We start from the raw sequence: 27,903 nt of genomic DNA on the forward strand, positions 1-27,903 counted from the left end.
TTGATCAAATATCTAATTCATTGTAGTGCATCGGTCCAATCTATTGTGATACGAATGTTCGATCAATCAAACTTGACACAGTGAATGTATGATCTAATGTGCGATCGATCATGATAGGATCAATAGAATCATCCAATCGATCATGTTGTATTACTCCGATCGATCCTAGTGTATTAATCTAATCTATTGTGATACAACCAAATGATCGATCAAATTTGACACAATTGAAGGTTTGATCGAATATCTAAGTCATCGTAGTGCATCGGTCTGATCTATTGTGATACGAATGTTTGATCAATCAAACTTGACACAGTGAATGTTCGATCTAACGTGTGATTAATCATGATAGGATCATAAGATTGATAAAATTATCCAATTGATCTTGGTGTATTACTCTGATCGATCCTAGTGCATTAGTCTAATCAATCGTGATACGATCAAATGATCGATCAAACTTGACACAATTGAAGTTTTGATCGAATATCTAATTCATAGTAGTGCATCGGTTCGATTTATTGTGATACAAAATTCGATTAATCAAACTTGACACAGTGAATGCTCGATCTAACATGCGATCGATCATGATAGGATCATAGGAAAATAAAAAACGACTCCAAACAAAAATATGAACTGATTTAAAAAAAAAAAAAAAAAAAAAAGAAAAAAAAAAAAAAATAAAGAAAGATATTTTTTTAACTCCAAACAAAAATTAGATTTTATTTTATTTTATTAAAAAAAAACTTAAATTTTATTTTTTAAATTGAGAATAATCTCAGTTGATTAAAATTTTATTTTACTTTTTTGTTTAATCTTTTCTCGAAATAAAAAATATGAACTCATTTTTTTAAAAAAAAAAAATTAGATTTAATGATTTTAGAAAAATAATTTTTAAAAAAAAAATTATAAACAGAATTTTTGTCATATAGCAAGAAAAAAGAAATATAGTCTTTAATTTTTTCTAGTTTTTATTTTTTATTTTTAAATTTAATTTTTATATTCAATTGGAGCCTTTTTGGCAAAAACGACTCCGTTTTTTTTTTTTTTTTTGGGGGGGGGGGGGGGGGGCAACCCTTGCACACACCTTGTTTTTTTTCAAAAAATTTCAAACTCTTTTTTATTCTTCCTCTTTGTGTTTGGTTACAACTGGTTTAATGTTTCTGGACAGGGTACCATAGATTAGGGCTGGCAAAACGGGTCACTCGACACGACAGTTTACGACCCATGACCCGTTTAGCCTAGACCCAAACACGATTCGTTTATGTTAACGGGTTGGGGCTGCAGACACGACACAAACACGATAATTTCATGGGTCACCCGACACGACCCGTAAAACCCGTTTAACATAATAGGTCGCAAACACGACCCGTTTGACCCTAACCTAATAATCTAAGCTAAACAATGTAAACATCCACAAACACTCGGTTTTAGGGGTTTTTCATTCTCTAAACTCCATATGGTATTATACATTCAGATTACAGACCATTAAATTGGGAACAAAAACATGATTTACAAGTTATTTCACTCGGATGCCCATTTCTCAATTCATTCAATCAATTCTAGATTTGTCCATAGATTTAGCAAAGCCAAGAAAGCTAATAAAGAAAAGTTGATGAACTTCGAACACATACCGCACGCCCTTGGTGGACTCGTCATACTCCCACAAAACCCATAAAATAACTTTTACTAAATAAGTTCATTCTAATTTATTTCGAAATCAACACCCCCAAATGTCCGCTTCATCGGCTCACCGGCTCAGGGACCATGGAACCGCTGGCGCAGGCGTCGGCGTCTTTACCAAGCCTTCCAAAACCCTAACCCCGATCTGGATCTCCGGCAAAAACGCCCCAGTTGATTTGCATAGATCATCATCTTGCGGCAAAGAGAACCCTAGGCCCACTTCTCGCCCCTGAGACCCAACCCAGAAACTTGTGATCCGGCCAATGCCTCGTGTTGACAAGGCCGCTGCCTCCGTTGCGTCGGTGGATCTCGAGAACGACAGCGGCACACGAGTCCGTTGGTCCACGTCGTCGGCGCCGAGAGGTAGGAGCCCTAGCCCTTCTGAGTTGAATAAGGTTTTCTCAAATCGGAGGGTTTCGGTGGGTACGACTGTGCGAGTGGTGGGGGTAAGGGATTGGAGAGTGGAAAGCAGAGGAAAGGGTTTAGGGATTCGAGTGTGAAAGGGAGTGAAGGGAAGTCAAATGGGGTTGGGGCTTTTAGGGATCGTAAAGAAACTAAGAAAGTTTTAGAATTGGCGTCAATTCAGAGAAAAGGAGTGGGACAATAAATCTAATCCCATTTCCCTTTTTTTCTTTTCTTTTTTTTTTTTATAAAATATATATATATAATAATAATAATAATTAAAAAAAATGTAATCGTGTCTGGCAGGTCACCCGCGGGTGACCCACAACCCGACCCGTCAAATTGAGATAAACTGGTCATAAACTCGTCGACCCGTTTATGACCCAAACCAGTTCAAGGTAGACCCAAACCCGCTAATTTCTTGTCGTGTTCATGTCAGGTTGTCGTATCGTGTCAAAATTGCCGGCCCTACCATAGAGCTATCTCAAGCTACTTCCCAAATGCCCAATGCTCCGTTGATTGGCATCATCCAACCAAGAAAAGAAGAGAAGAAGAAAAAGACTGAAGAAGATGGAAGAGCAAATCCAAAGGGCGTTTTTTCGGTCATCAAAGGAAATCAAGCAAGGGGAGTTAATCTTGAGCTTCTCTTGATAATTCTGAAATACCCATCTGGTTGAAGCTTCTTTCTTCTTCTTTTTATTTATTTATTTATTTTATATATATATATATATATATATAGAAATTGGTTGATTTGGTTAATTTGGTATGTTGATTTTGTTATAGCTGAATGGGTATATATTTTGAAATCTTGATGGGTACTCATATTTGACCGATTATAGGAAGAATTGGTGGGTTGTTTCTTTTAATTTCTAAAATTGTTAAGATTTTCTAGAAGTTCCCTTTTAAGATGACCAATTATGGTGTTGTGGAACAAGTTTTTATGTTGTAAATTTTCTGGGTAGATGGGTTTACACGTCACTAAAGTAATAATAATATTTTTTTAATTTATTTTTTAATATTGGAATTTAGTGATGTGTCACAAATTGACATGTCACTAAAGTAATAATTATAATAATTTTTATTATTATCTTTTTTTTTTAATATGAGAATTTTAGTTACATGTTACAAATTGACACGTCACCAAATAGAGGAGGGCCATTTTTGCCATTTCACTAAATTTAGTGACATGTCAGTGTTTGACATGTCATTAAAGAAAATTTAGTGACTTCCGGTTTCGAGACGTTGAAAAAGCGTCACTAACACCACGTCACTAACCTTTAGTGACGTGTCAGACCCTCTGAGACATCACTAAATGCAATCCCTAAAAACTCAATTTTTTGTAATGTACCTCTAAGTCAAGCCGCATGGGGTACCTGCCATGAATCGGTGGTACCTAAATCAAGTCTTGTGCTGCTATGCGTGTGTCAAAGATATCATATTTGGAACAATATAAAATAGAAAAATAAATAATAAAAACATATAATGATAATTGGTCTAAAGCCAATCAGATGAATCACAAAATAGGCAAAATAAACCAACTGAAGATTTATGATCAGTCCTCCGTCCAAGAAAAAAAAAATCATTAGTTTTGGCTAGTATGCCAATTCTTAGTAGAAAACATTTACCTTATACAGCAAAAAGAGTAAAGTTATATCCATCTCTCCATCTTTTTATCAAAGGTGCCTGGTCCATAAGTTGACTTGAACATGTCAACAAGAAGAGGAAATTGCATCAATATGAATAAGGCGACAGGTACACTAGCGAAACAAATGACAGGAATGATTATCCATGAATATTGTCCCTGTAGCATAATTAAAAGAGCAGTAGAAAAGGCTATCATCATGGCTGCAATGGAAATGAAAAGAGTGGAAAGTCCTATGATCATCTTTCTTGGTAAGGATTCAAGGAAATCATCTTCTGCATAGCGTGATGTTAGGATTCCCAAAAACATCACGACTGAAGTTGTGGAGGAAAATAGCGAAAAGGCATCGGATATTATAAAGAGCATGAACAATCTTTCATCTAAGAAGATAGGGAAGCCAGAATCTTGATTGCTACCACCTGGAATAGTAAAGGCTACAGCAAACATAATAGTAACAATGAGAGCGCCTACAACTGTACAAGAAGTTGCTGTGCCCTTCATCCATTTTTCTCCTTCTTTCTTCAAGTCTATGTGCTTCTTCGTAAACAATTCCCTAGCAGTCAAATCATCATTGTTCAAATATTCCTTACACCTGGGAACGGAAATACTTTCCACCTCCTGCATTGTTGATTTAACTCTTATAAGTCCTACGTTATTTGAAAACAAATAAAAAAATTATACTTCGTCAAAATTACACCTATGTCTTATACAGAGATGGGTAACAAATGGATGCAAAAAGGTTTTATTTTCATTAAATCTGACGAAAAAATTAATATCCCCACATCACATAAAAAATTAAAAAAAAAAAAAAAAACACTATGAAGCAAAACCCATTGCCAGGTCGTGGGTCTCAATCCATGGCTAGTGAATGTTTTTAGTCAAAGCACATAATTGTATTTTTAAGGAAATGATAGGTATATTGGACATTTTACTTAGTTTCGGTCGTATTTAATGGAAGAATCTAGGGCCTGTTTGGTTTTGCGGGAATAGACTCCTAGAATAACTATTTCTTTGCAATAGCTACTCTTTTATTTGGTAGGGACCTATTCCCCTTAGGAAGATGAATGCTCATTCTTCTCATAAATGAGAGGAATCGCTATTCTTTAAGAAATAAGCAATATTTTTTGGAAAAAAAAAAAAAAAACTATTTTTATTTTATATTATTTTAACCATTCAACCCTTTAAAAAATAAAAATAAAATAAAACATTGATTTGTTGTGGGTTTCTAGCCACCCATTGAGGTGGCCGGCCAATCACAGTTGAACTTGGGGGTGGTCACACAATCCCCGAGGTACTCTGGAGGTGGTGCGAGCATTCTCGGTGAATTTGCAGGTGGCCTAGGCACCTCCGATTCGTGTTAGGCTACCCTCGACTAGCGTTGAGGTGGCCGCGACCACTCCTAAAGGCAACAGGGGTGTTGTAGCCACCCCCAGGTTCTTATGTGGGTGGCCGTCCACCCAAAACAATTAAACTTTTTTTTTTTTTTTTTTTTTTTTTAGTTTTAGAAAAAAATAAAACAATCATGTGGGGGGTTTTTTAGTAATTTTGATTCAATTTCAATTAGGGTATATCTTTTGTCACCAAACTAAGGAATATGAAGAACTATTCAATTCCACACTCATTTTTTTTTTCTTTTCTTTTCTAGTAATAACTATTTATTTCCTAATTGAATATATATAAGCGTAATACTTTATTGGTCAACGATAATAGTATAAAGATAGATAATTTAACTTTATAAGTAGGAAGTGTAAATATTAACATTAAAGCTCAATACGTAATATTACAAATTAAAAAAAGAAGTGAATTATCAAGATAGAATGAATATCAATTAAATCATCAGTTCTCCAAGGTCTTAAACTTATAAAAGGTTAAGTCTCATTATCCCAAGAAATTGAACTTTATTTACATTATTTATTATTTTATTTGTTTTTTTGTGTTGTCAGCACTAAAACATCTAGAATCCTATTCACCATCTATACTCTTAACATTCGTGTAGAAGGAATTTTAGTTTGAGTACTTTACATATCTCATTAAATGATATAGTAATCCCTAATATGCCCCAATTGAACTAGCACATTCCATTTGTTCAAAAAAAAAAAAAAAAACTCTCAAGCCGCTCTCCAGACATTTTGTCTAAGCAACCCTTCAAAATGTTTAGAACTTTCCTAATAAGCTTGCCATCAAAATGGATCTTACCCCTAAATCGTTCCTCTTCAACATTTATTTTGTTGATGATTGGGGAACACACGATGTGGCTATCCAGTTTTCCTAGATACTCTCACAGACTATGTCCGTAAGTCTCACCTAAAGGTAATCATAGTCTTCTCAAAAATTTGAATTTCGTCATCTTTCCTTCGACAAATCCAGCTCTATTTTTAGTACTTGGTTTGATGATCCCAAAAGCTCTAGAAATCCCTCTTGCTTGTAGACTACTGATGAACCAAAATAACACTTCCATTAACCTACTTACTCTCTTCCCCATCATCAAAGTACGGAATCAATCCGGAGGTGTCAACTGTTGAGTTCACTCGACCCACTCAACAAAACCGGAGTCAACCACTCAAACATACATCAAGCATGCTTGAGCCTCCAACCAAAACCATCCAAAGATCTGTCTGATCTAGGCTAGCTTCTCCAACTTTTAACCAATATAACAGGAATTCAATTCATCTCTTGAATCACAATTACCCAAACATTATGAATATTGAAAATAACATAAATTTTATTTTAAAAAAATCAAACCCAATTTGGAATTTAGGGTACTAATCATTGAAAATATATGAGAAATGTTTTAAATGAGAGAGATGACCTTAAACCATTGTAGTTCTCTTTGCATCTGCAAAGCCGCCCCTGGGATTCGATTAATTTGAATTGAAGCTCCTGTCATTCCTGCCATATGTAACATCGTATTGCCATTGTTATCAACCCAATTTGTCATAGCTTTCTTGGCAGCAACCTGGTATATAAGGCTAAAGATTTTTGCTTGACGATGTAGGACAGCAAATAAAAATATGGATCTGTTCTGATCTACATAACGACGGGTCCACATAAGATCTGGATTTGCTTTGACCATACCAAAAATAAAATCAAAATTTCCTTTCTCGATAGAACGGAAGATGGCACCAAAAACTTGACCCTTCTTCCTTTCCTCTATATTTGAAATTGATACTTCTTTGGACATGTTAACCAGAAGTTCATGGGACGTGGCATGGACTAATTTCGATCCATATAAATCCTTGATTCCTTTATCAACAACCGAAACAATTCCAACTTAGCAAGATGAAACTATAATATTTTTGTTTTCTTAAAAAAAAAAAAAAAAAAAAAGAGTACAAAGGCTCCACAAATTATTAATTAAGTGAGGTATGGCATTAATTGAATTGACATACTATACCCGAGAAGTTAAGGAGATTCGAAACTAGCTGGCGCAATAGAGCTAGCACTGCAAAATAAAAATGAAATCTGGTCACTCATACACATTAGAAAATTATGACTAAAATAAAATTAATAAACAAAATGATGTGTTTTAAAAATATCATGGTTTTTGTTTTTGTTTTTTTTTTAAAAAAAAAAAATTGTTTTCAAATTGCAAGTAATGGGTATGTTTTTTAAAAACAAACTATTTTTATAGTTAAATTGTGATTTTCTGTGATTTTACCAAGCACTTAATTGGTTTTTAAAATTATATTTTCAAATCAAACGTTTTAAAATCGCTATTTTTTTAATCTCAATTTTTATTTTTTTTATTTTTTTTTAAACTGCAAATCCAAACGGACCTTAATAAGAATTATTCTAACTATTGGGGATATAATTTATCATCAGTCCCGTCACTCAAGCAACCTCTCTCACATAGAATAGTACATGGGGAATAACTGTCCAGTTAATGGAAATAATGGCATAAGCCCGCCATGTAACATCCCAAATCTTAAACGGCACATAAAGCATATATTTCTCTACATAAAATGTGTGCCTTGAAGAATTCCCACAAATTAACCAGAGCATTTATACTCTTTAATATGTTTTATAAATCATCAATGTAGCCATCCAAGAATTTAATATTCACATAATAAAATTATAAGACATTTAAGCCTAGTATGCCCCTTCTTGATACATACTCAACCTCGAGTAATGATTTAAAGAAGCTATGTCATTTCTTCCGGAATAGGATCATCTCAATTTCAAGTGAAATGGAGAGACTTGAGATGGAGAGGACTCGTTTTAGGGTCAAGATCTTATTTCATAAATCTAATTGTGTATATGACGCCATACAGTGAATATTGTTTCACATTATTAAAAATTTTTAAATGATTAATTAGCATCATGTGTACCGTTAGATGCAATAAAATAAAATTTTGACCATGAAATAGCTTTTCTTTATTTTACTTGAAATGAAGAGGATCCTTGTCCATTCGTTCCTAACTCTTTGTTTATGTGATGAAATATTGACTTTTAATTAAGAGAAAAACCCTCTCTATTGTAGAATTCATGGGTACTTCGTCCTCTTCCATGGTACCTAGCTAACACAATCTTCCAAACACACTTCATAATTATATAAACAATGTCTCACCCCTTATATGTAGCATCCATGTCCAATTGCCAAGGTCTCCCTCATTTCAAAAAATATCATCATTAGTAGTGACATTATTAGCAGCAACCCAAAAGTCATCGCTTATATGTGCTTATCAGCGGTGACTTTTGATAGTTGACTATTATTAATGTTTTCTCTAATGAACGCAAGTCATGGTTTTATCATTTAAGTAATTATCACAAGAGAAATTACGAAGTTCTCCAAAATATTATTCTAATTGTTACAAGCCTTAGGGAAAAAAAGTGTAGGCCACAACATACCTGATCCAATGATTGTTATTTGATCGCTTCGACTATTTTCCACGTCTTCAAAGCTCAAACGAATTTCCTCAGTGGCATGAGCTGGTTGAACGTATATACCTTTCATCACAAAAGGCCAATGAATCTCGGGTAAGAAGTTTGGTAATAGTATTGCTACATATCTCACATGAGCAATTTTCTTTTCAACAACAAAAAAGATAAAATAAATAACTCTTTAATACCTTAGAAATTTGGCTTTATTATATATTGTGTTGTAGCATCAGATATATGGGTGCAAATGCGACTAGGACCCCACTTAAATAAATGCTCTTTATATTTTTCTATGACAAGATAAGTGTAGAAATCTAATATAATATATTTTCCATATATTCTAACAATAAGCACAGTAATACATTTTGGAGTGTTGGAGGCTATATATATATTTTTTTCTTTTCTACTTTTTTTCTTTCTTTCTTTTTCTTTGTTGGATTCATGATATATATGCTAGCCCCCTTTTAGGAGAACCTTTTTTTGTCCACGTGGCAAATAGCAGGTAGACAATCTGTGGTTTATGAGTTTTAAACTATTTTATGTAAATTGAGAATTGTCTTAAGATTTATGAATTTCATGATATGTTTGAAAATTACATGAGAAGTACATGGTGTTAATTGATGCATAAGTGTGTGAAAGTAAGGACATAATGATTATATGTCACGAAAGCACAAGGATGTACATGAAACAAAACACTAAACTAAAGACTCTTATGTTGCATACCCCTAGGCACTATAAAATGAAAGACTATTGGGCTACGTACCCCTCAGCACCATGAAACAAGACCCTTGGGCTATATACCCTTTGGCACTATGAAATGAAAGACCATTGGTTTGCGTACTTCTCAGCACCAAGATGTGATGAAAATGAATAAAAAGCATGTATAACATGATCGATGATGATGTGTGACATGTTTTATGATGATTTTCATGACTAAATGTACTAATATGTATATATGTTTGAATGGAATAGAGCATATATATATATATATCGTAACCGCTGGAATGCATAGAATGATTGATGTAGAATTTTATGTTAGACATACCTATATGCCTATGAGTTTGAATGGAACATAACATATATATATTGTTACAGCTAGATTGCATATGATGATTTATATGTGATGTTATTCTTATATGTACACGTGTGCTTGTATTTCTTGAACATTTGAAAAGCTTGTATACGAGTATAACTGAATTATGATATCATTTGTTTATTGCTTAGATGTATTCATATGCTTGTATTTTCCAAAGATTTAGAAAGCTTGTATGTTGATATAGCTGAGCCACATGATATTTATACGTATATAAACGATTTTATCTAGTTATAAGATGTCAATGTTTACCTTATCAGCTAGGAAACGTTATAAAAAGAGAAGTGGTTTACTAGGAGTAGCTATTATTGTAAACGTAAGGTAAAAACGAAATGTTGGCTCATTAGAAAACTTAATGAGTTTTATACTACTGAGACCATGGACTCATTATTCTACCTATGCGAATGTGACGACCACCATAATTGTGTAAATGCTGATGTTGTGGCCGCTAGTACCACGGAAGTCCATGAAGGCCCTGTGGCTTTATATTTGTGATATTACGACTGAGGCTTATCGCATCGGTCGTTTGTGTCGGACTTGTGGATAGTCCTTTTTGTGAATATTTTATATATATGGCCATGTGTTGCATGTGATACATTTTTTGTATAACCATACTTTTGTTATGTAATTATTACATTGTTAAGCTTTAATTACATAGATAGTCAAATGACTCTGATGTTGTAATTAATATTGTTAGTTAATGATATTAGTTTTCGCTGCAATGTGTTTAGTTTCTGATATGTAATGCACATGACAGGTGATGTGCTTGAGTTGTGTTGGTTCATGAAAAATTGTCATGCCACTATGATAATCCGTTTTGAAAAATAAGAATAAAAATAACTCGTCACAAAGACTTACTTAGGCATCGTAGTGAGACCCCGCTGGTACCCCGACAAGTTCTCTCTTCTTCGTCTATATTTTACGTTTACTGCACTGTTTTTTTCACTTGCAAAATCCTGGTACCAAGAGAAAAAAAAAAACATTTGCCTCCCATTTTATTGTTTTCTTCTTAGCAACTGCTGGTCCTTCCTTCACAATTTCCCCTTAGCCACGAATAGCTTATGCGATTTCTTTCTTCCCACTTGGTGCATTTTCGGATTAGCAGGTCTTTCTTTCACACCTATGTACGTAGCTTTTTGTTCTTACGCCAAGTTGACTTGCTTTTCGATGGCCTTTAAAAATCTCCATTTTTATTTCTTTTGTTGGCCTTCACGTGGCATTTGTGTTGAGATAAGAATTTTGTCTTCTTTTGTCTTTTTCTTTTAGTTATTTTATTTTATTTTATTTTTTATTTTATTTAAAAAATAATAATAATAATTTAGTGACGTACCAACTTTGCATGACACATCACTAAATCTCAATTACTAACGTGTCAGACCCTAGCTCTGACACGTCACTAAATGTCTCTCATTACTCGTGTGAAGAGCACAATTTTTTTATTTGTTTATGCTTTCAAGATTATGTTAAAATACTTGAGGACTGCCTCGTCAATTTAAAATTAGTTTATATAAACAGTTTGCATAGTATAAAATCACTCATTTCAAATCAGTTATTTAAAAAGCACCAACTTATTTTTTTATTTACTAGAAATTAAGGTTAAGGGTAATATTAACAAATAATTATGTTTTTATGTGAGTTGTGTTAGATTTGGTATCACTTTCTTTTGTATGTATGAAAATATGAAATTATTGTAAGATTTTATCTCCATATATGGCCTATATGCCACATAAGGAAGCATTTATTAATAATTTAATAAATGAATAGTATATACGGTATTACGGTTAGGTAATTTAATTAATTAAATTACCGTAATGGAATCGATTAATTGATTTAAAATTAATTAATAATATTGTTTCCTTGATGGGAGGAACAATACGGTACTTACCATATTTGAGGGTCCCTGACCTAGCCTATAAATAAACAGCCTGTGTATACCATCAGTACGGCAATACAGTCATAGGCATAGGTTAGAAGATCCCTCAAATAATCTTTCTTGTTCTTCAGATGGATCGTGGAGACGCTTGAGCAAATATGGCTAGAGGTAAGCCTAAATCATGTCTTATTCGTTTTCCGCTGCGCATGTTAGTTTAAGCAAATATGTTGAATATTTCTAACATGTGGTATCAGAGCCACCTCTATGCTATTTTGCTTAGCATTAAATTCATGTTGAATCGATAATATTTGTGAATATAAGTTGTTGTTCACGTATGGTTGAAAAGCACATTGGTATCTTTTTAAATATGTTATTTGTTCTAAGTGAACCAATGTTTGCCTAAAAAGTTTATGAGAATAGCAGTAAAACAATTTTTTGTTCTTTTCATATATTCTGGAAAGTGACCCGACACTTGAAAAAAATATATAAATTTACTGTTGTGCCCTTGTGAGACCTTCTGCCTTCGTCGTGAATCCCATTGAGAATCCAACATGAAGGATCCAGCAGTGATTTATCACTGCATAAGGGAGGATCTAGGCCCCGGCACAAAGACCACCGCCCGATCTCTCCTCTACCACCGGCAAGAACGCCACTGGCATACAGTAGGCGCCGGCCTGTCGTGGCCGGCGTCGTTTGTCGAAGGAGAGGCCGCTTCTAGCGGTCTTCCCCTTCATCGGAACTGGCGGCCCTCACGGGTTGCCTGGTTCCTGGAACGAAGGGACCGGCCCGTAAGGGCCGGCGTTGTTCTGGGTAGAAGAAGCCGCTGCAAGCGGCCTCTTCCCCGTAACAAGAACTGGCGGCCCGTAAGGGCCGCCTGGTTCTTGGGCAATCGGCGACCCCTCTGGGTCGCCATGGCTGCTGAGCAGCGGCCCCTCGTGGCCGCTGCATAAGGTGGCAATGATAAGGGCGACGGCCGGCGTTCATGGGGAGAAAGAGAAGGCGGCGGCAGAAGGGGTGGCGGCTGGGTTGATATTTAGGGTTCCAAATTGAGGAAGAAGGACACGGCGCAGGGTTCTACACTTTCGGGTCATTTTTTCGGGTTAACGGGTTAGGGTTTCAAGTGTAAAAGGGTTCGGCCCATTTAGGAATCCGGTTCGGGTTGTGAACCGGGTCGTGTGGGTTATGGGCCCACAGGCCCGCCCGGTTGTTAAGTGGGGTTGACCCATTCGGGTCAGCCCAATCCAGAATAGGCCTTATCCAGTTCTAAAAAAAAAAAAAAAAAAAAAAAAAGGGCCATTACGTGGGCTGCCCTTTGGGCCAGCCCAGTACCGAGAACTGATCCGAAATCGAACCGGCCCAATGCAGTACTCCGCCCGTTTTTTAAGGTTGACCCAGTAGCCCATTCGGATTTTGTGAAAATAAGGAAAAATAAGGCTTAGGTAGAGATTTGAACATAGGACCTTTGAGTCCATTGAGCTACAAGATTCAAACCATTGAGCTAAGCCTAGTTTATGCTTTCACATTAAGGTTTTATTCCTTTTATGATTTGCATAGTTCTGTATTAAGATTATTGTTTATTTAATACATATATTGAGGAATATATTTTAATCTATATTGTTATATATAAATTGTTCGATGCCTAGACCTAAGAATAATCAACAATACCATAAATACTGGTGTGTTTACAGTAATATCTAAGAATGCAATGTCGGAGAAAGTTTTGGCAAGGAAAGTCTTGGGATTTAAGTGTGTCCGGTGTGACCCCCCTCACTTTCCTGGGAGCTCATCTGCTTGCACCTTGGAAAATGCTGTTTACCCCATTTAAGTATTGGTTTGTTATATTCCTGGGCTATTAAGGGGGCATCTATAAAGTTGTTAGATGTTAATGAAGTAGCAATTATCATGATAATTTTGGGAGAGCCACAGCATCCCAATTTTGAATGACAATTGCATCAAGATTACACACACGTAATTATCATTATGATTTTGGGGAGCCACAGCATCCCGATTTTTAATGATAATTACATCAGGATTACACATAAGAACATCATAAAGAATTTTATTAGATGTTCATAAACTGCAACGTGATTATTATGATTTTGGGAGAGCCAAAGCATCCTAATTTTGTAATAATTGCATAAGGATCATACACATGAACTTCATATAGAAAAATTAACATCGTATTGTAATTAATTCATAAATTTAATTATCTATCCCCAAAGGGAAGTTTTTATTTTTGTGACTTAATTAGAATAAGATAACAAATTTAGTATTAAAAGTAAAATTTCTTTCGGTTGCCCAAAGGTACGAAGAATTTTATTTTTTAATATTTAAATTTGCTTTAGTCTTATTAATAAAGAGTAAATTTCATGCGTGATGCAACCTTTGCCCAAAGGTAGGTTGAAATTTACTATTTAAATTGGCATTGGCTAATTTAAAATAAAGTTGACATCGTCTTGTAATTAATTCATAAATTTAATTACTTATCCCCAAAGGGAAGTTTTTATTTTTATGACTTAATTAGAATAAGATAACAAATTTAGTATTAAAAGTAAAATTTCTTTCGGTTGCCCAAAGGTACGAAGAATTTTATTTATTAATATTTAAATTTGCTTTAGTCTTATTAATAAAGAGTAAATTTCATGCGTGATGCAACCTTTGCCCACAGGTAGGTTGAAATTTACTATTTGCTATTTAAATTGGCATTGGCCAATTTAAAATAAAGTTACTTCATAGCATTACAGTATTTTTATTTTAATATTCTTGGTGATTGCAGTTATTCCTGTTAATCTACCTTTTGGTACTTTTATATTCCAAAACATTATGGTAATATTTTTCTGACTGGAAAAGGATTAATATGCCTTTTCATTTGAGTGTTTCTAATTCCATTATGAGAATGAAGGATATTGTAGTTTAGCTTAAGTCCCTAAAGATTGAGATTTTTAGGTCATTATTGGTCTATTTCAATTTTTGAATTCTCTCTTCTAAGTGTAGAATTTTATCTTGTAACACACGTAAGGATAAATGGTTAGTAAATAAACTTCTAACCATGTGTGTTCAAGGATATGAGAGAATTTATAAAGTGTTCATATGATTATTCATGTCAAATTAAGGACCAATAAATGCAATCATGTCCAACACTTAAAGCATGAGAATAAGGTGCCAATAAAGTATTATGGCAATCAAGATACTTATTTCTCATGAAATAAGAAAAATTAAGGGGATATAAAGAAAGATTGCATGAAGTAAAAGAAATGACTTAAAATAAAGATAATCTCATATATCCAGTATGTCATGAATCTCTTTTAGTGACTCATTCAAATATGTTGTGGATTGATTATGGTTTAACAATCCACGTTGTCAACACAAATGCAGAGTCTTTTTTAAAAATAAATAACACGTGTTTATAATTTGAGCTTGTTGGGATCTATAGGTTAATTTTAAAATTCAGTCATAATTTTGACCTCAAAAATGATTTATATTCCATAATTTTTTGGAAATTTATTTTCTAGTTTGGCTTGTTAAAAATTTCAATTTTATTTTAACCTTGAAGTTTTTCTTATCTTTGGTGGAATATTGGTTGGGGTTTATTTAAAATCTATTTAAAATTGACCTACGTCCCAATTTTTGAAACAAAATTATTTGTTTATTTCTGCATAGTGATGTTGACGTAAAGTAGAGTCTTTGAGAATTTAAAATACTCTGGTTATGGCTTTGGAGATTGAAATATATCTCCATACAGTAAATAAAAGTCGGTAATTTACTGACTTTGGTTCTTGTGTGGGCTGCATAAGGGAAAGCATACCAACAAGACCACTAGAGGTGACAAAGAGAGCATTTTTAAGATTCTTGAGATCATGTACATTGAAAGGTGTTAACCTTTTCATACTTATTGCCTAAATGGTCAGAGTTATTTTTTATCTCTTTTAGTGATGACCATATAAAGTTTATGTATCTCTATCTTCTAAATATTAAAGCTGAGGTATTGAATGCTTTCAATACTTATAAGGAAGAAGAAGAGAAACAATATGAAGATCAGAAGATCTAATATAGGCATAGAGTATTAAGGTAGGTACACACAAAAGGAAATGATTAGTAATACTAATCTGTTATTACCCTTATAGAGTAAAGCTTTGAAGACCGTTGTGTATATGTTAAACAGGATTCCATCTAAGGTTGTCCTTAAGACACCTTTTAAAGTATGAAATAGATGGAAGCTTAGTTTAAATTATTTACACATATGGAGTTGCCTTGCTAAAGAGAGGATTTATAATCCTCGCCTTAGAAAATTAGATTCAATGACAACCAGCGGATCTTTTATAAGCTATCTAGTAAACTTTAAGGGGTTTTAATGTTTTATTATCCTTCATATAATCCTAGAGTTGTTGATTGTAAAATTTCTAGAGGATGCGGAACCTAGTGGGAGTGCTCATTCACACAAATTGGAATTTGAGGAAGCACTAGAGTTGGCTAAATCTCCTCCTCATAAAGGATGATTGATTGTATTCAGGGAAAATCAGATTGATTATCCTGAGCCACAATCAGTTATGGAACAACCAACTCATACAGAACAGGTTCAAAAGTCTATTCTCCCATTGCAAAAATGCAGAGGAAGTAGAATTAAGAAAATCCTATAGAATAAGGAGATCAACAATTCTTAGTGATCATGTTGTATATCTCCCAGAGTCTGATATTAACATTGGACATAAAGATGATCCAAATTTGTTTTCACATGCTATGAGTGGAGAAAACTCCACATTGAGATTCACTGCCATGAAGTGAGAGTTAAGTCCATGGCTGAAGGGTCGAGCTAAGCTCGTAGCCAATGGTTTTACTCATAAGGAAGGCATCGATTATCGTGAAACATTCTCTCCAGTGTCTAAGAATGGTTCATCAAGATAATCATAGCATTAGTAGCTCATTTTTTATCTAGAGCTACATCAAATGGATGCAAAAACAACTTTTCTGAATGAGGATCTTAAAGATGAGGTTTACATGAAACAATCAAAAGATTTTATAAATAACAGTCAGAAAGCTTGCAAATTAAAGAATTCTATTTATGGGCTGTGATAGATCTCTCAATGGTAAAATACTTTTTACAAGGTTATTGTTTATAGAAAACCTTGTTGATTAGTATATATACCTTAAGGTCAGTGGGAGTACAGTAATCTTTCTAGTCCTATATTTGCAAGTAGTGATTTAGGTTTGCTACATAAAGTTCACAAAACTTTGAAATGAAGGATTTGGGTGAAACCTCTTATGTCTTTTGACATAGAGATTCGCAGAGACATAAAGAATATTAACATTGTCTCGGAAGGCCTACATTGAAAAAGTTTTGGGAAAATTTAGAATGAAGGATTTGCACCTTCAGTAGCAATTAAGAGGGACTAATTAAATACAGATTAATGTCCCAAAAGGTATTGGAATAAGGGCAGATGAAAAGTTTTAAGTGTCTGCATTATACATAACCATATGACTGACAATAAGTATATTGAGTCAATAAAGTGCTGCAAATAAAGTCTTGCAGTATATGCAAGGAACCAAGAAGTACAACTTAACCTAAGGATACACTTTCCATTTGAAGGTGGTTAGTTGTTCAGATTTGAGTTTTGCTGATTGTGTAGATAGTAGAAAGTCTACTTTAGGGTATATATCTTTTTATTGAAGGATATATCCTAGAGATGCAGTATGCAGACTATAGTTGCTACGTCTACCAAGAAAGCTAAAAGTCTAGCGTGTTATGAATTTAGTACACAGGCATGATGGTTGAGACATTTGTTGAAAGTTTCAATCTTGTTGATTTTACAGTTAGACCATAAAGATACTCTGCGGTAATTCTACTATAATCTTCTTTTATAAGAATAAAGAGTAGAAGCAGAAGTAAATCGACATTAAGTATCTCAGTACGAGAGATAACATTAAGAGACATAAAGGGTCTATTGAGCATATAAGTACTGAATTAATGATTGCGGATCCCATGACTTAAAGTTTACCGGTAAAGAAAGAATAAAGTCATGCGGAATATATGAGACTCATTAATTCATTTTCGCTTGGTTTGTCTCTTTTTGGTCTATAGACATAAAGTTATTATAATAAAGATTTTTTGTGCACATTTGTTATTTTATCCATGAGGATAAATAAAGTTGGACCCGAATGACTTATAGGAAGTTCATTCATAAAGCTTGATTATCCATAAGGTACTCATGTAAGGAGTGTATTACATCGTGATACATGGAAGGGACGACCTAATTTTATAATGGTTTTACCGCCATGATTCGTGTGAAACATTTCTTATCTGAATGGGAGGATTCCAGAAGTGATTGGCCAAACTAAGGAACCTAATACCATAAAGTCATGTGTCATAAAGGCCAAGTGGGAGAATGTAAGATTTTATCTCCATATATGGCCTATATGCCACATAAGGAAGCATTTATTAATAATTTAATAAATGAATAGTATATACGGTATTACGGTTAGGTAATTTAATTAATTAAATTACCGTAATGGAATCGATTAATTGATTTAAAATCAATTAATAATATTGTTTCCTTGATGGGAGGAACAATACGGTACTTACCATATTTGAGGGTCCCTGACCTAGCCTATAAATAAACAGCCTGTGTACACCATCAGTACGGCAATACAGTCATAGGCATAGGTTAGAAGATCCCTCAAATAATCTTTCTTGTTCTTCAGATGGATCGTGGAGACGCTTGAGCAAATATGGCTAGAGGTAAGCCTAAATCATGTCTTATTCATTTTCCGCTGCGCATGTTAGTTTAAGCAAATATGTTGAATATTTCTAACAATTATTAGAATATATGAATTCATAGTGGTGAGTTAATTTGATTTATGTAGTTTTTTCTTTCTTAACGCATGTATGTTCATATTACAATTGATAGGAGTCACTTGCTAAAGGATTAGGTATACGTAGCAGACGATCTGATGCGCACGGCAAATCCATGCCATTATTGGATAATGTTATATTTAATCTTTATGTATAGAAATTATATCCAACCTAGCCAGCTGTTTGCACGACCCGAAAAATATTAATGAGAAGCAATAAGAGAAGAAAAAAGAGATTGGTACTTACAGTATTTGTAGATCCATCGTTTCCAAAACACAAGCCCATCTCCACTCGGGAATGCATTAGGCGTATTGGCCAAAGCGTACAAAGGGGACTGACCCGTTATGTCTTGAGTAAGAGCCAATTGTGGACGCTTCCGAATTAAATCCAAAGCAATATCTGTTGGATCAAAAAGACAATTTCAAATCATCAGAAATAACGACCGATGGATTGTTAGACTTAATTAGGCGAAGAGTTGGTTCTTACCTAAACTTCGGTTATATATAGCCCCGGTACAAAGTGTAGCGCCGTCGACGGCATTTTCTTGTGTTAGATGTTCCAGTGGAGTAAGAGAATAGAGATATCGAGCCAACTCTGTATACCCACTGTAAATAGCCTTACTAGCTGGAATATCTAAATTCTCATCTTTAATGCTGACCAAGTTGTTGTTCTTTCCAAGCATGCATGTAGTCATCCTGTAGTTTCCCGCACTAACTACATAAGCCAGAGCTATGTTGCCATTATTATTTGGTATTGCCAAGTCTTCCACCGACATTACATCCACTAACTTCTCCACTATACGCTCATGCCCAGATTTAACAGCAAGGTGAAGAGCCGTCTCGCCTGAAAACGTGATTTTTGCACTCTTTGCATCGGGCTGGCACTTAAGGAACTCCTCTGCAGCATTCCAATCACCACTTTTCAGAGCCTGTCTTAAGGCCTCATACTGAACATAGTCAACGTTCCCATTTTCGCCGCTGCCTGCATATTAAAGTTTTTTGAGGGCACTCTAACATCAACATGGCTACTATATATGGGATGTTCTTTTCTTTGGATTTTAAATTTCATAATATATTGACTCAATATGTAAAGGACGGTAGAATTAGTACCGACCAAAAGCGTATCACCTGCCTAAAACTTCTTTATAACATAAGAAACTTGGAAGGAAAAATCTTATTAAAAAGCAAAATTTTATTAAATTAATTCATATCACCCTCTCGCGTGTGTTTTAGTGTGTGCGCGCGCGCGCGCACCATCAACAATGTACTGGATTTTTTACATAACTATTATATCACAGTAAATGATGGTTAAATTGAAAAATCATGTACAAACTTGTTGGGAATAAATCCCACTCAAAATCGGGATTAGAACCTTACTCCAAGTCGAATTGTATGAGCCACAATCTGAGTCCAATTAGAACTTTTTGAAGAATCTGGCCAATGGTCCTACTCCCAATTCAATGGAGATATAATCTCAAACCAAATCAAACTCCAAGGTTAAATGAGAGTAGAAATCCTAGTTCAAGTTTGACTTCACTTCTTTGCCTATAAATAGGCTTATACTATAGGTATAAACGACAGACTGATTATTTTATGCATTAAGCATACTTTTCTCTCAAGAGCTAATTTAGGCATCGGAGCGAGACTTCCGGAAGAGTCTCTGAGTTTTAGTTATTTGCAATGATCGTTGGAACGTGAAGAGCACCGAAGAATGTGCAGTACTTTCACACAGTACTGAAAATTGTTCTAACAGTTTGGCCCTGTCTATGTGAATGATTATTTGTTTCTCATAAAAAAAATAAAAAAAAAAAATTGTTATGGCAAAGAGGACACATTCTCGCAGCTGAGTCAACTAATTGAGAAGATAGAAGCCAGAGCCAGTCATTTAGCCTAATCCAACCCGGAAGATCAAAACAATCGACAGCGTCCACCGTTCCCTCTCCCGGGCAGTGTAGATCAGGAACGCATAATAGCATTGGAAGCTCAGATTGAAGCCCTAACACGACAGAATGTGGAGTTGTTGCTCAAAATTCCAAGACAATCCCATCTCTAGGTGAACTGAGATGAGCATGCAGAAGAAGAGCGCAACATACATGCCAACGGCCAAGATCCTCGGGAGGAGGATCGTCGAGTGGACGATCACCAAGAAGACAATTTCCGAGAGGATAATCACCAGGAACAAAGGAACGGAAAGGACAACCATCGTGGAGACCGACAAGAAGATGGAGGAGATTTGTACAGAATTGTCGTTGAGAGGGATTAGGAGAATGATCCCCGGGAGCATATAGAGAGAAGAGAGGACTGAAGAAGCAGGAGTCTACAACATAGAGAACTGAGGCAACATGAGGTTATAGCAAGAAGATGAGAGGGATTAGGAGAATGATCCCCGGGAGCATATAGAGAGAAGAGAGGACTGAAGAAGTAGGAGTCTGCAGGATAGAGAATTGAGGTAACATGAGGTTATAGCCAAGATCAAACAAAAGGTTCGCCATATTTTGGGAGTAAGGAGACTAAGAACCCGTTCACGTCGATTCTTTTGCAAGAAGGAGCTAGGGAGAAAACCAGAGGAAAAAACCATGAGGCAAGGAAATCAGCCCGAAAATAGGGAGAAAACTCTAAAGTAAATCTAGGGAGAGAACCCATCAAAGAAAATAAGGATGAGAGAAAACCCTAAGGCAAATCTAGGAAGACAACCCTGCAGAGAAAACAAGAATCGGAGAAAACCCTAAGGCAAATTCTGGGAGACAACCTTGCAGAGAAAACAAGGATGGGAGAAAAGCCTACGACAAATCCAAGGAGATAACCCTGCAGAGAAAATAAGAAAGGGAGAAAAGCCTAAGGCAAATCTAAGGAAACAACCCTGTAGAGAAAACAAGGCAATTAGAAAACCCTATCAAAAACCAGAAGACATGGAGCCAACCACAGATGAAGGGAGATGACCCTTGGTTCTTAGGAGGAATGGGTCATAACCGGAGATAGGGAGAAAACCCTAAGGAAAGAAAAAAAAAAAAAAAAAAAAAAAAAAAAAAAAAAAAAAAAAAAAAAACAAGAAGGCATGGAACTACCCTTAAGATAGGATGAAAACCCTAAGGAAAATCTAGAGAGACAATCCTGCTAAAAAACAAGGATGGGAGAAACCCTAAGGAAAATTCAAGAAGAAAACCCTGCAGAGAAAACAAGGGAGGGAGACAACTCTCGTTTGAGGTTATAGGAAGACAACCCTCCAGAGAGAACAAGGAAGGGAGACAACCCTCAATTTTCAAGTAACCGTCACTTTCCAATAACCCTTGATTTTTTAAGTTATAGGGAGAAAACTCTAAGAAAAAACGAGAAGGCATGGGGGGTCGGATTTAACCCTCGGGTTTGTAAGTTTCAGGTTTTCAAAAACTACAAATGTATCACACATTCCAAAGGATATTCTCAACAAAATTTACTAAGGAGCATCACCACCAGAATCCGAAGGCAGAGGGGTAGGTCGATATTCCCATTATCCGAAAATGTCTCCGATAAGAGATTTTTTTTTTTTTTTTTTTTTTTGGGGGGGGGGGGGGGGGGGGTATAACTGTTGGGAATAAATCCCAATTAAAATCGGGATCAGAACCCTACTCCAAGCCGAATTGAGGGGGTATGAATCACAATCCGGGTCCAATTAAGACTCCTTGAAGAATCTAGTTAACAGTCATACTCCAAATTGAATGAGAAGAGGAATCACAGGCCACATCAAATTCCGTGGTTAAGTGTGAGTAGAAAACCTAATTCAGGTTTGACTCCACATCTTTGCCTATAAATAAGCTCATACCCCATATATAAATGACAGACTGGTTATTTTATGCATTGAGCATACTTTTCTCTCAAAAGCTAATTTAGACATCAAAGCGAGACTCCCGGAATGGTTTCTTTGTTTTAGTTGTTTTGCAGTGATCGTGGGAGCATGAAGAGCATCGAAGAACACGCAGTTTTCACCGTACCCGAAACTGTTCTAACAAGACTAATTTTGGTTACATAGTTTACTACACCCTGCAATAAAACTAATAAGAATTGATTGAACTAATGATTATCCAACAATAATAAAATTGACCAACTGAACTAGAATAGATAACTCATTTTCCCTCTCCCCCGTTTGAAAAAAAAAAAAAAAAAAAAAAAAAAAAAAAAAAAAAAAACTTGATTAAATAACATAACTGGAAAAGAATAAGTAATAGTCTTTGTGAAACCATACTTTGAAAGATAAAAGGAACTATCATTAGCTGACAAGACCTTCTTTAATAAGATATTTATACTTTTTAAATTTATGTGAGAGGGGGGGGGGGGGGGGGGGGGGGGACTAGCTCATAGCCACCACTATTTTTTTTTTTTAATTATATTTTTTATTTAACTAAGTTTCATCAATTTACTTATTTGAGAGTATTCCTAGTAGCCTCACCAAAATAGTTTTTTAGCTTTTTGGTAAGGCAATCTGATAAAAACGCATAAAAACCACTCCCAGCAATGTCACCAATTTAACAAAAAAAAAAAAAATTGGTGAGTGAGAACAGTACTCACCAATTTTGATGAGTACTGTTCACTCACCAAATCATTAAAAAATTATAAAAGTTGTCATTTCTCTCTCTCTCTCTCTCTCTCTTTTCACACAAATCAGCACAACACCACTTTTTTCTTTTCTTTCTCCCATTTTCTTCTCCCAACTCCTACTTCTAAAATAGTAGTCCCTCCATTCAGAGTTGTGGAATTTTAACAAATTTTCAAAAATATGACCGTTAGGAAAAGATAAATTTTCAAAAATATGACCATTAAGATACGATAAATATTCATAAATATGACCAATTAGGAAAAGATAATTTTTAAAAATATAACCGTTAGAATAATACAAATATTCAAAAATATGAACGTTAGGAAAAGACAAACATTTAAAAAAGATTAAATAGAGAAAGAATAAAGAAAACTGAAAAAGTATTATTTAAATGGAATAGTGATAGTGAATAGTTAAAATAGTGAGGCTGCTAGAGGTGCTTTAAAAAAGTGGCTCACCAGAATAGAGAAAAATAATTTTTGGCTATTTTGGTTAGAAAAATTTGGTGAGGCAACTAGGAATGCTTTGACATGACACTATGCCAATTAATTCAAAAATAAGTTGACGAATGGACATTTTTAAAACTAAGGTAAAATTTAAAATTTTAATTATCATAATTGAAAATTTGATGACAGAATTGAAATTACAAGAAAACATGCCGACTATTTTGAGCATTTGTACGGTTGAGTGAGAGAGAGAGGGAGGGACCTGAGTAAGCACCTGTAGACACGACATACTTTTCTGCCAACATATCCCAAGCGGTTTTTGCCGAACTAATCTGGGTAATCTCAAAAACTATGTCCGGTCTGCATGAAATTTGGATTACATGTAAGGCCGTGGAATTCTTCTTACTCCAAGCCTTATAAGCAGCTTCATCATCTTCTTGCCTTGGAGGTTCGGTGGTTGCTTCAATTATCTCCCAAAGATCATGGGCCATCAAATAGGTTTTTATTTGAACATTCCAATCTGTATAATTATCTTCCTCAAGAACTCGAAGAAACTTTTTTGCCAATGTATCCCAAGCGATTTTAGCGGAACTAATATGAAAAATCTCAGAAAATGTGTTTGGTCCACATGAAATTTGGATTATATGTAAAGCCGTGGAATTCTTCTTACTCCAAGTCTTAAAAGCATATTCATCATCTTCTTGCCTTGGAGGTTCAGTGGTTACTTGATCAATTATTTCCCAAAGACCATGGGCCATCAAATATATTTTTACCCGAACACTCCAATCCACATAATTATGTTTCTCAAGAACTTGAAGAACAACTGCACTCAAAAGCAACCTTTGTTTGATCATGTATGTGCATTTATCAAATTTGGAGAAAGAGAGAGAGAGATCGAGAGAAATAGAGAAAGACCTGCCAAAGTATTCCATGCAATTTTAGCAGAATTAATATCCATAATCATAGCCAATGCGTACTGCCCACATGAAACCTTGAGCACATGTAAAGCCGTGGAATTCTTCTCACTCCAAGCCTTGAAAGCTGCTTTATCATCTTCTTGCTTAGGAGGTTTAGTGGTTGCTTCAACTATATCCCAGAGATCACGAGCCATCAAATAGGTTTTTACTTGAACACTCCAAGCCACGTAATTATCTTGGTCAAGAACTTGAAAAGCAGCTGCACTCAAGCCACCCTTTATCTCCATGTTTAATCTGTGAGTATATCCAAATAGGGTTAGGAGCATAAATTAAAGACAATAAAAGTAATAAATGAATTCCTTGACGGACTTTCCTAATCTTCTTGCATACCATCAACTGACGTTTAGTACTTGACTTTCTGTTATTTAATTAAATTTGCACCAGTTGGTTATTTATTGATAGTATGCTTTGCTATTTAGGTTATTATCCTTGCTAGAAAAACACTATCTCCCTATAATAAATAAAGGATTAAATATACTTTTGTCCCTTAATTGACTAACATTTCTTTTTTTAAAAAGTCTCACTATCCGATAACTGTAACACTTAAATACATCAAACTACTAATTTGTTGCATTTAATACACTCTGTTAAAGGGTGCTATCTGTTTGGATGGAAAAGTAGTCACATGCTACACACGTGATCACTTTTTTGTCCATATTCCTATGATACCCCTCATTTCATTAAAAATAAAAAAATTAAAGAAACAAATTAAAACAAAAATAATGAAATAGTAATAAAATATTAAAAAATTAAAATAAAAAGGAAGCTTGATTTTGGGTGGCCGAATGGGTGGCCAGCGAGCAACCCCTATAGTGTCTCAGACTCTCAACCACCCCCTGTTTTCACCTCTTTTTTTTCTTTTTCTTTTTTTTTTTTTTTATTTAAGGCATTCTTTATTGATTAAAAATATAAGAAGTAAATTTGGTTTTTTCAACGGTCAAAACGAGGATAATTTTGGAAGAATTTGGTTCAAATATTATTCTTCCTTCAACTCTAACTGTCAACCCTAACAGAGTGGCTTGATTGTAAAAAAAAAAAATTAAAAAAAAAAATGATAGTTTGATGTATCTAAGTATCACATATGCAATTCATGGGAATAAATAAAAAATGATAGTTAATTAAAGGGGGGGGGGGCAAAGTATATTTATCCCATAAATAAAGGTAGGCTTGGGTCAAAATAATTGAGCGGAACGATTTGAACACAAATTTTCTACAAACTAGGTTGTAGGAAATTTATACAATCAGCCACTAAAGTGACATGTGTCCTGTAAGTTATTAAAAACGTATGTGAGAATCACATACAATTAAAACAATATGTGATTCTCATATTTAAATGACACATGTCAATATTAGAAATTGGTTTGTATTAGATCAGATTGTATGAAATTTTTGTCTGAAGGATTTTGCAAGTTGAAAGTTAGCTAGCTTTGTGCATTCTAGTATGGTCGTGGGAGATGATAACCGCAAAAAAGAGAAAGTGCCTATGGTTAAGGTTTTTGGGTGGTTTTGTTTTTTTAAGTAATAAAAAGTGATTGACGTGATACAAGTATAAAGAGGTTTTGAATTTTTTGTAAGGAAAAGAGAAAAGTTTAATTTTGTTTTGTCGTGTAAAGTTTTTTTAAAATAATAATAATAATAATAATAATAATAAAAGGTAATTGATGTAATATAAAAAGTTAAAAAAAAAAATAAATGTTTTGATATATTTTGACTTTTTAGGAGAAAATTGAGGGTAAGGGAAAGAGTTTCCCAAACAGCCCTATGTCTCACCTCACTCAATCCTGTAGTGCTTTGCTTTATGGTGTGGAATTGAAAATAATGTATACTGCTTCCTCGAAAAGTAAAAATAATAAGAAGTTGGTTTTTTGTTTTTGTACCATTGGTTTCACAAGGTGGAATCCACTTTGCAAGAGAGGGTGATATGAACACAATCATCATAGCGTTAAAGTAGAACAACCCAAAAAAAATCCTTGATGCATAAGTGGGTCTTTAACTAAATAGCATGAAGCTTGCACCAAAAAATAAAAAATAAAAATAAAAAGAAAAAGAAAAATAATACTCCACTCTCTTATCAGTCCTAAAATCACTATGATACTGTTTAAAACCTTAAATCCTAACAAATAGGTGAAAAAATTCCTAAACTACCCATTTATTTTCCCCAGTCTTTTATTAAAGAGAAAAGAGTATAATTGTAATTTAAAAGTAATTTGGTAATAGTCATTTTACTCTTTAACGGTGTAATTGAACCTCAAAGCTTGATGAAATTGTAAATTTGGCATAATTAATTAGGAAGTAAGAGTTTATTAGATAAAGCATTTCAATTATTATATTTATGCTCAGTCAAAGATCATGACAACCCCGTATAGAAAAAACAACATTAAGTAGGATATGTTATTAAGATGAGATATGATATGTAATCATAGCATATGACACAACTATTAGTTTTTTTTTTTTTTTTTTTTTTTTTAAACAAAAAAATCACAAAATTATGTAAATGGGTTGAATTCTAGTTTTGTATTTTCTATTTTTTTAAATAATAAATAATAATAATAAAAAGTCACATCATGCATGCGTAAGACCGCCAAATATCCCGTTTCTCTGTTTCTGGCTCGAAAAATGATTTGTGGGGACCAAAACCCGTCCCCATTCCCTCTTTTTATTTTTTGTTTTTTTAAAATAAAGTGTCATCTAATTTCATTAAAGGATACTTTCTTATTTTTTGTGATTTTTAAATAAAAAGGAGGGGAATGCATCAGCTCTCCCCTAGCTCACTCACAGCGAGAATCGATGCAAATAAATAAATGCAAACGCAAAACATAAGATAACTACTTACAGTGCTAGACGGGCTGTCGTCTTCCAAAACCGCGGCGAGCTTTCGGCTCCTAAAGCTCACCGGTGTAGACGAACCTGAAGAAAGGACTGGGTAAGAGCTCAGAATTAAGAGAATTACTAATTCGTCATTATATTAAGCGTAAGTTGCTGTTACTACTACAATCATCATTTTCTCTTTATTCCGTCGTTCTTTTGTCTTTTTGCTGTTCATCATTGTCCGCCTATCCTTTTCCTTTTCTTTAATTTTCAACATTTCCTCTTTTACTTTTACTTTTTATTCTTTTAACTTGTTGCTTTTCATTGAAGAGAAATTATTATGGAGTATTTTTTTTTTTATAAAAAAACACAAAATAATTTTATTCCGTATATTTTTTTTAAAAAAATAAATGAAAAGCTGGTGCCTCGTCATTATTAAGCGCAAGTTGTTGTTACTACTCACTTGAGTCCCATCATCATTTTCTCTTGCCTTGTTGCTTTTCATCATTGCTAGTCTATCGTTTTCCGTTTGCTTTCCGGCATTAGGCATTTCCTCTTTTACTTTATGCCTTCGCTTGTCGGTTTATGAAGACTTTTTGTCATTTGAAGTATTTATAATGTTTCAGCGAGATTGAGTGTATTTATAATTTTTTTTTTTTTTTTTTTTTTGTAAAGATTGTTCTCTTCAAAT

General features: G+C 34.4%; 1 protein-coding gene across 1 annotated transcript; it reads right to left on the reverse strand.

Moving 5' to 3' along the window:
• Positions 1 to 3,699: 3,699 nt before the first annotated feature.
• LOC133880207 (uncharacterized) lies at positions 3,700 to 27,363 on the reverse strand. Its single transcript, XM_062319108.1, has 9 exons — positions 27,238 to 27,363; positions 24,343 to 24,638; positions 23,690 to 24,250; positions 18,899 to 19,393; positions 18,659 to 18,811; positions 8,570 to 8,668; positions 7,116 to 7,163; positions 6,531 to 6,964; positions 3,700 to 4,339 (listed from the first exon to the last, which is right to left on the reverse strand). The coding sequence occupies exons 2-9, from the start codon at positions 24,629 to 24,631 to the stop codon at positions 3,728 to 3,730; spliced, it is 2,691 nt and encodes an 896-aa protein (XP_062175092.1). The 5' UTR covers positions 24,632 to 24,638; positions 27,238 to 27,363; the 3' UTR covers positions 3,700 to 3,727.
• Positions 27,364 to 27,903: the final 540 nt, after the last annotated feature.

This window comes from Alnus glutinosa, chromosome 10 (genome assembly GCF_958979055.1).
Source record: "Alnus glutinosa chromosome 10, dhAlnGlut1.1, whole genome shotgun sequence".
Lineage (NCBI taxonomy): Eukaryota > Viridiplantae > Streptophyta > Magnoliopsida > Fagales > Betulaceae > Alnus > Alnus glutinosa.

Bases quoted from the DNA above. Each gene is read 5' to 3' on its own strand.
- LOC133880207 (XM_062319108.1), bottom strand. From the start codon at position 24,631: ATGGAGATAAAGGGTGGCTTGAGTGCAGCTGCTTTTCAAGTTCTTGAC. The intron at 8,669-18,658 runs GTAAGTACCAAT...TTGTGATGAAAG, and splicing joins ACGATGGATCTACAAATACT to GTATATACGTTCAACCAGCT. The intron at 6,965-7,115 runs GTATAGTATGTC...TTGTTGATAAAG, and splicing joins GAATCTCCTTAACTTCTCGG to GAATCAAGGATTTATATGGA.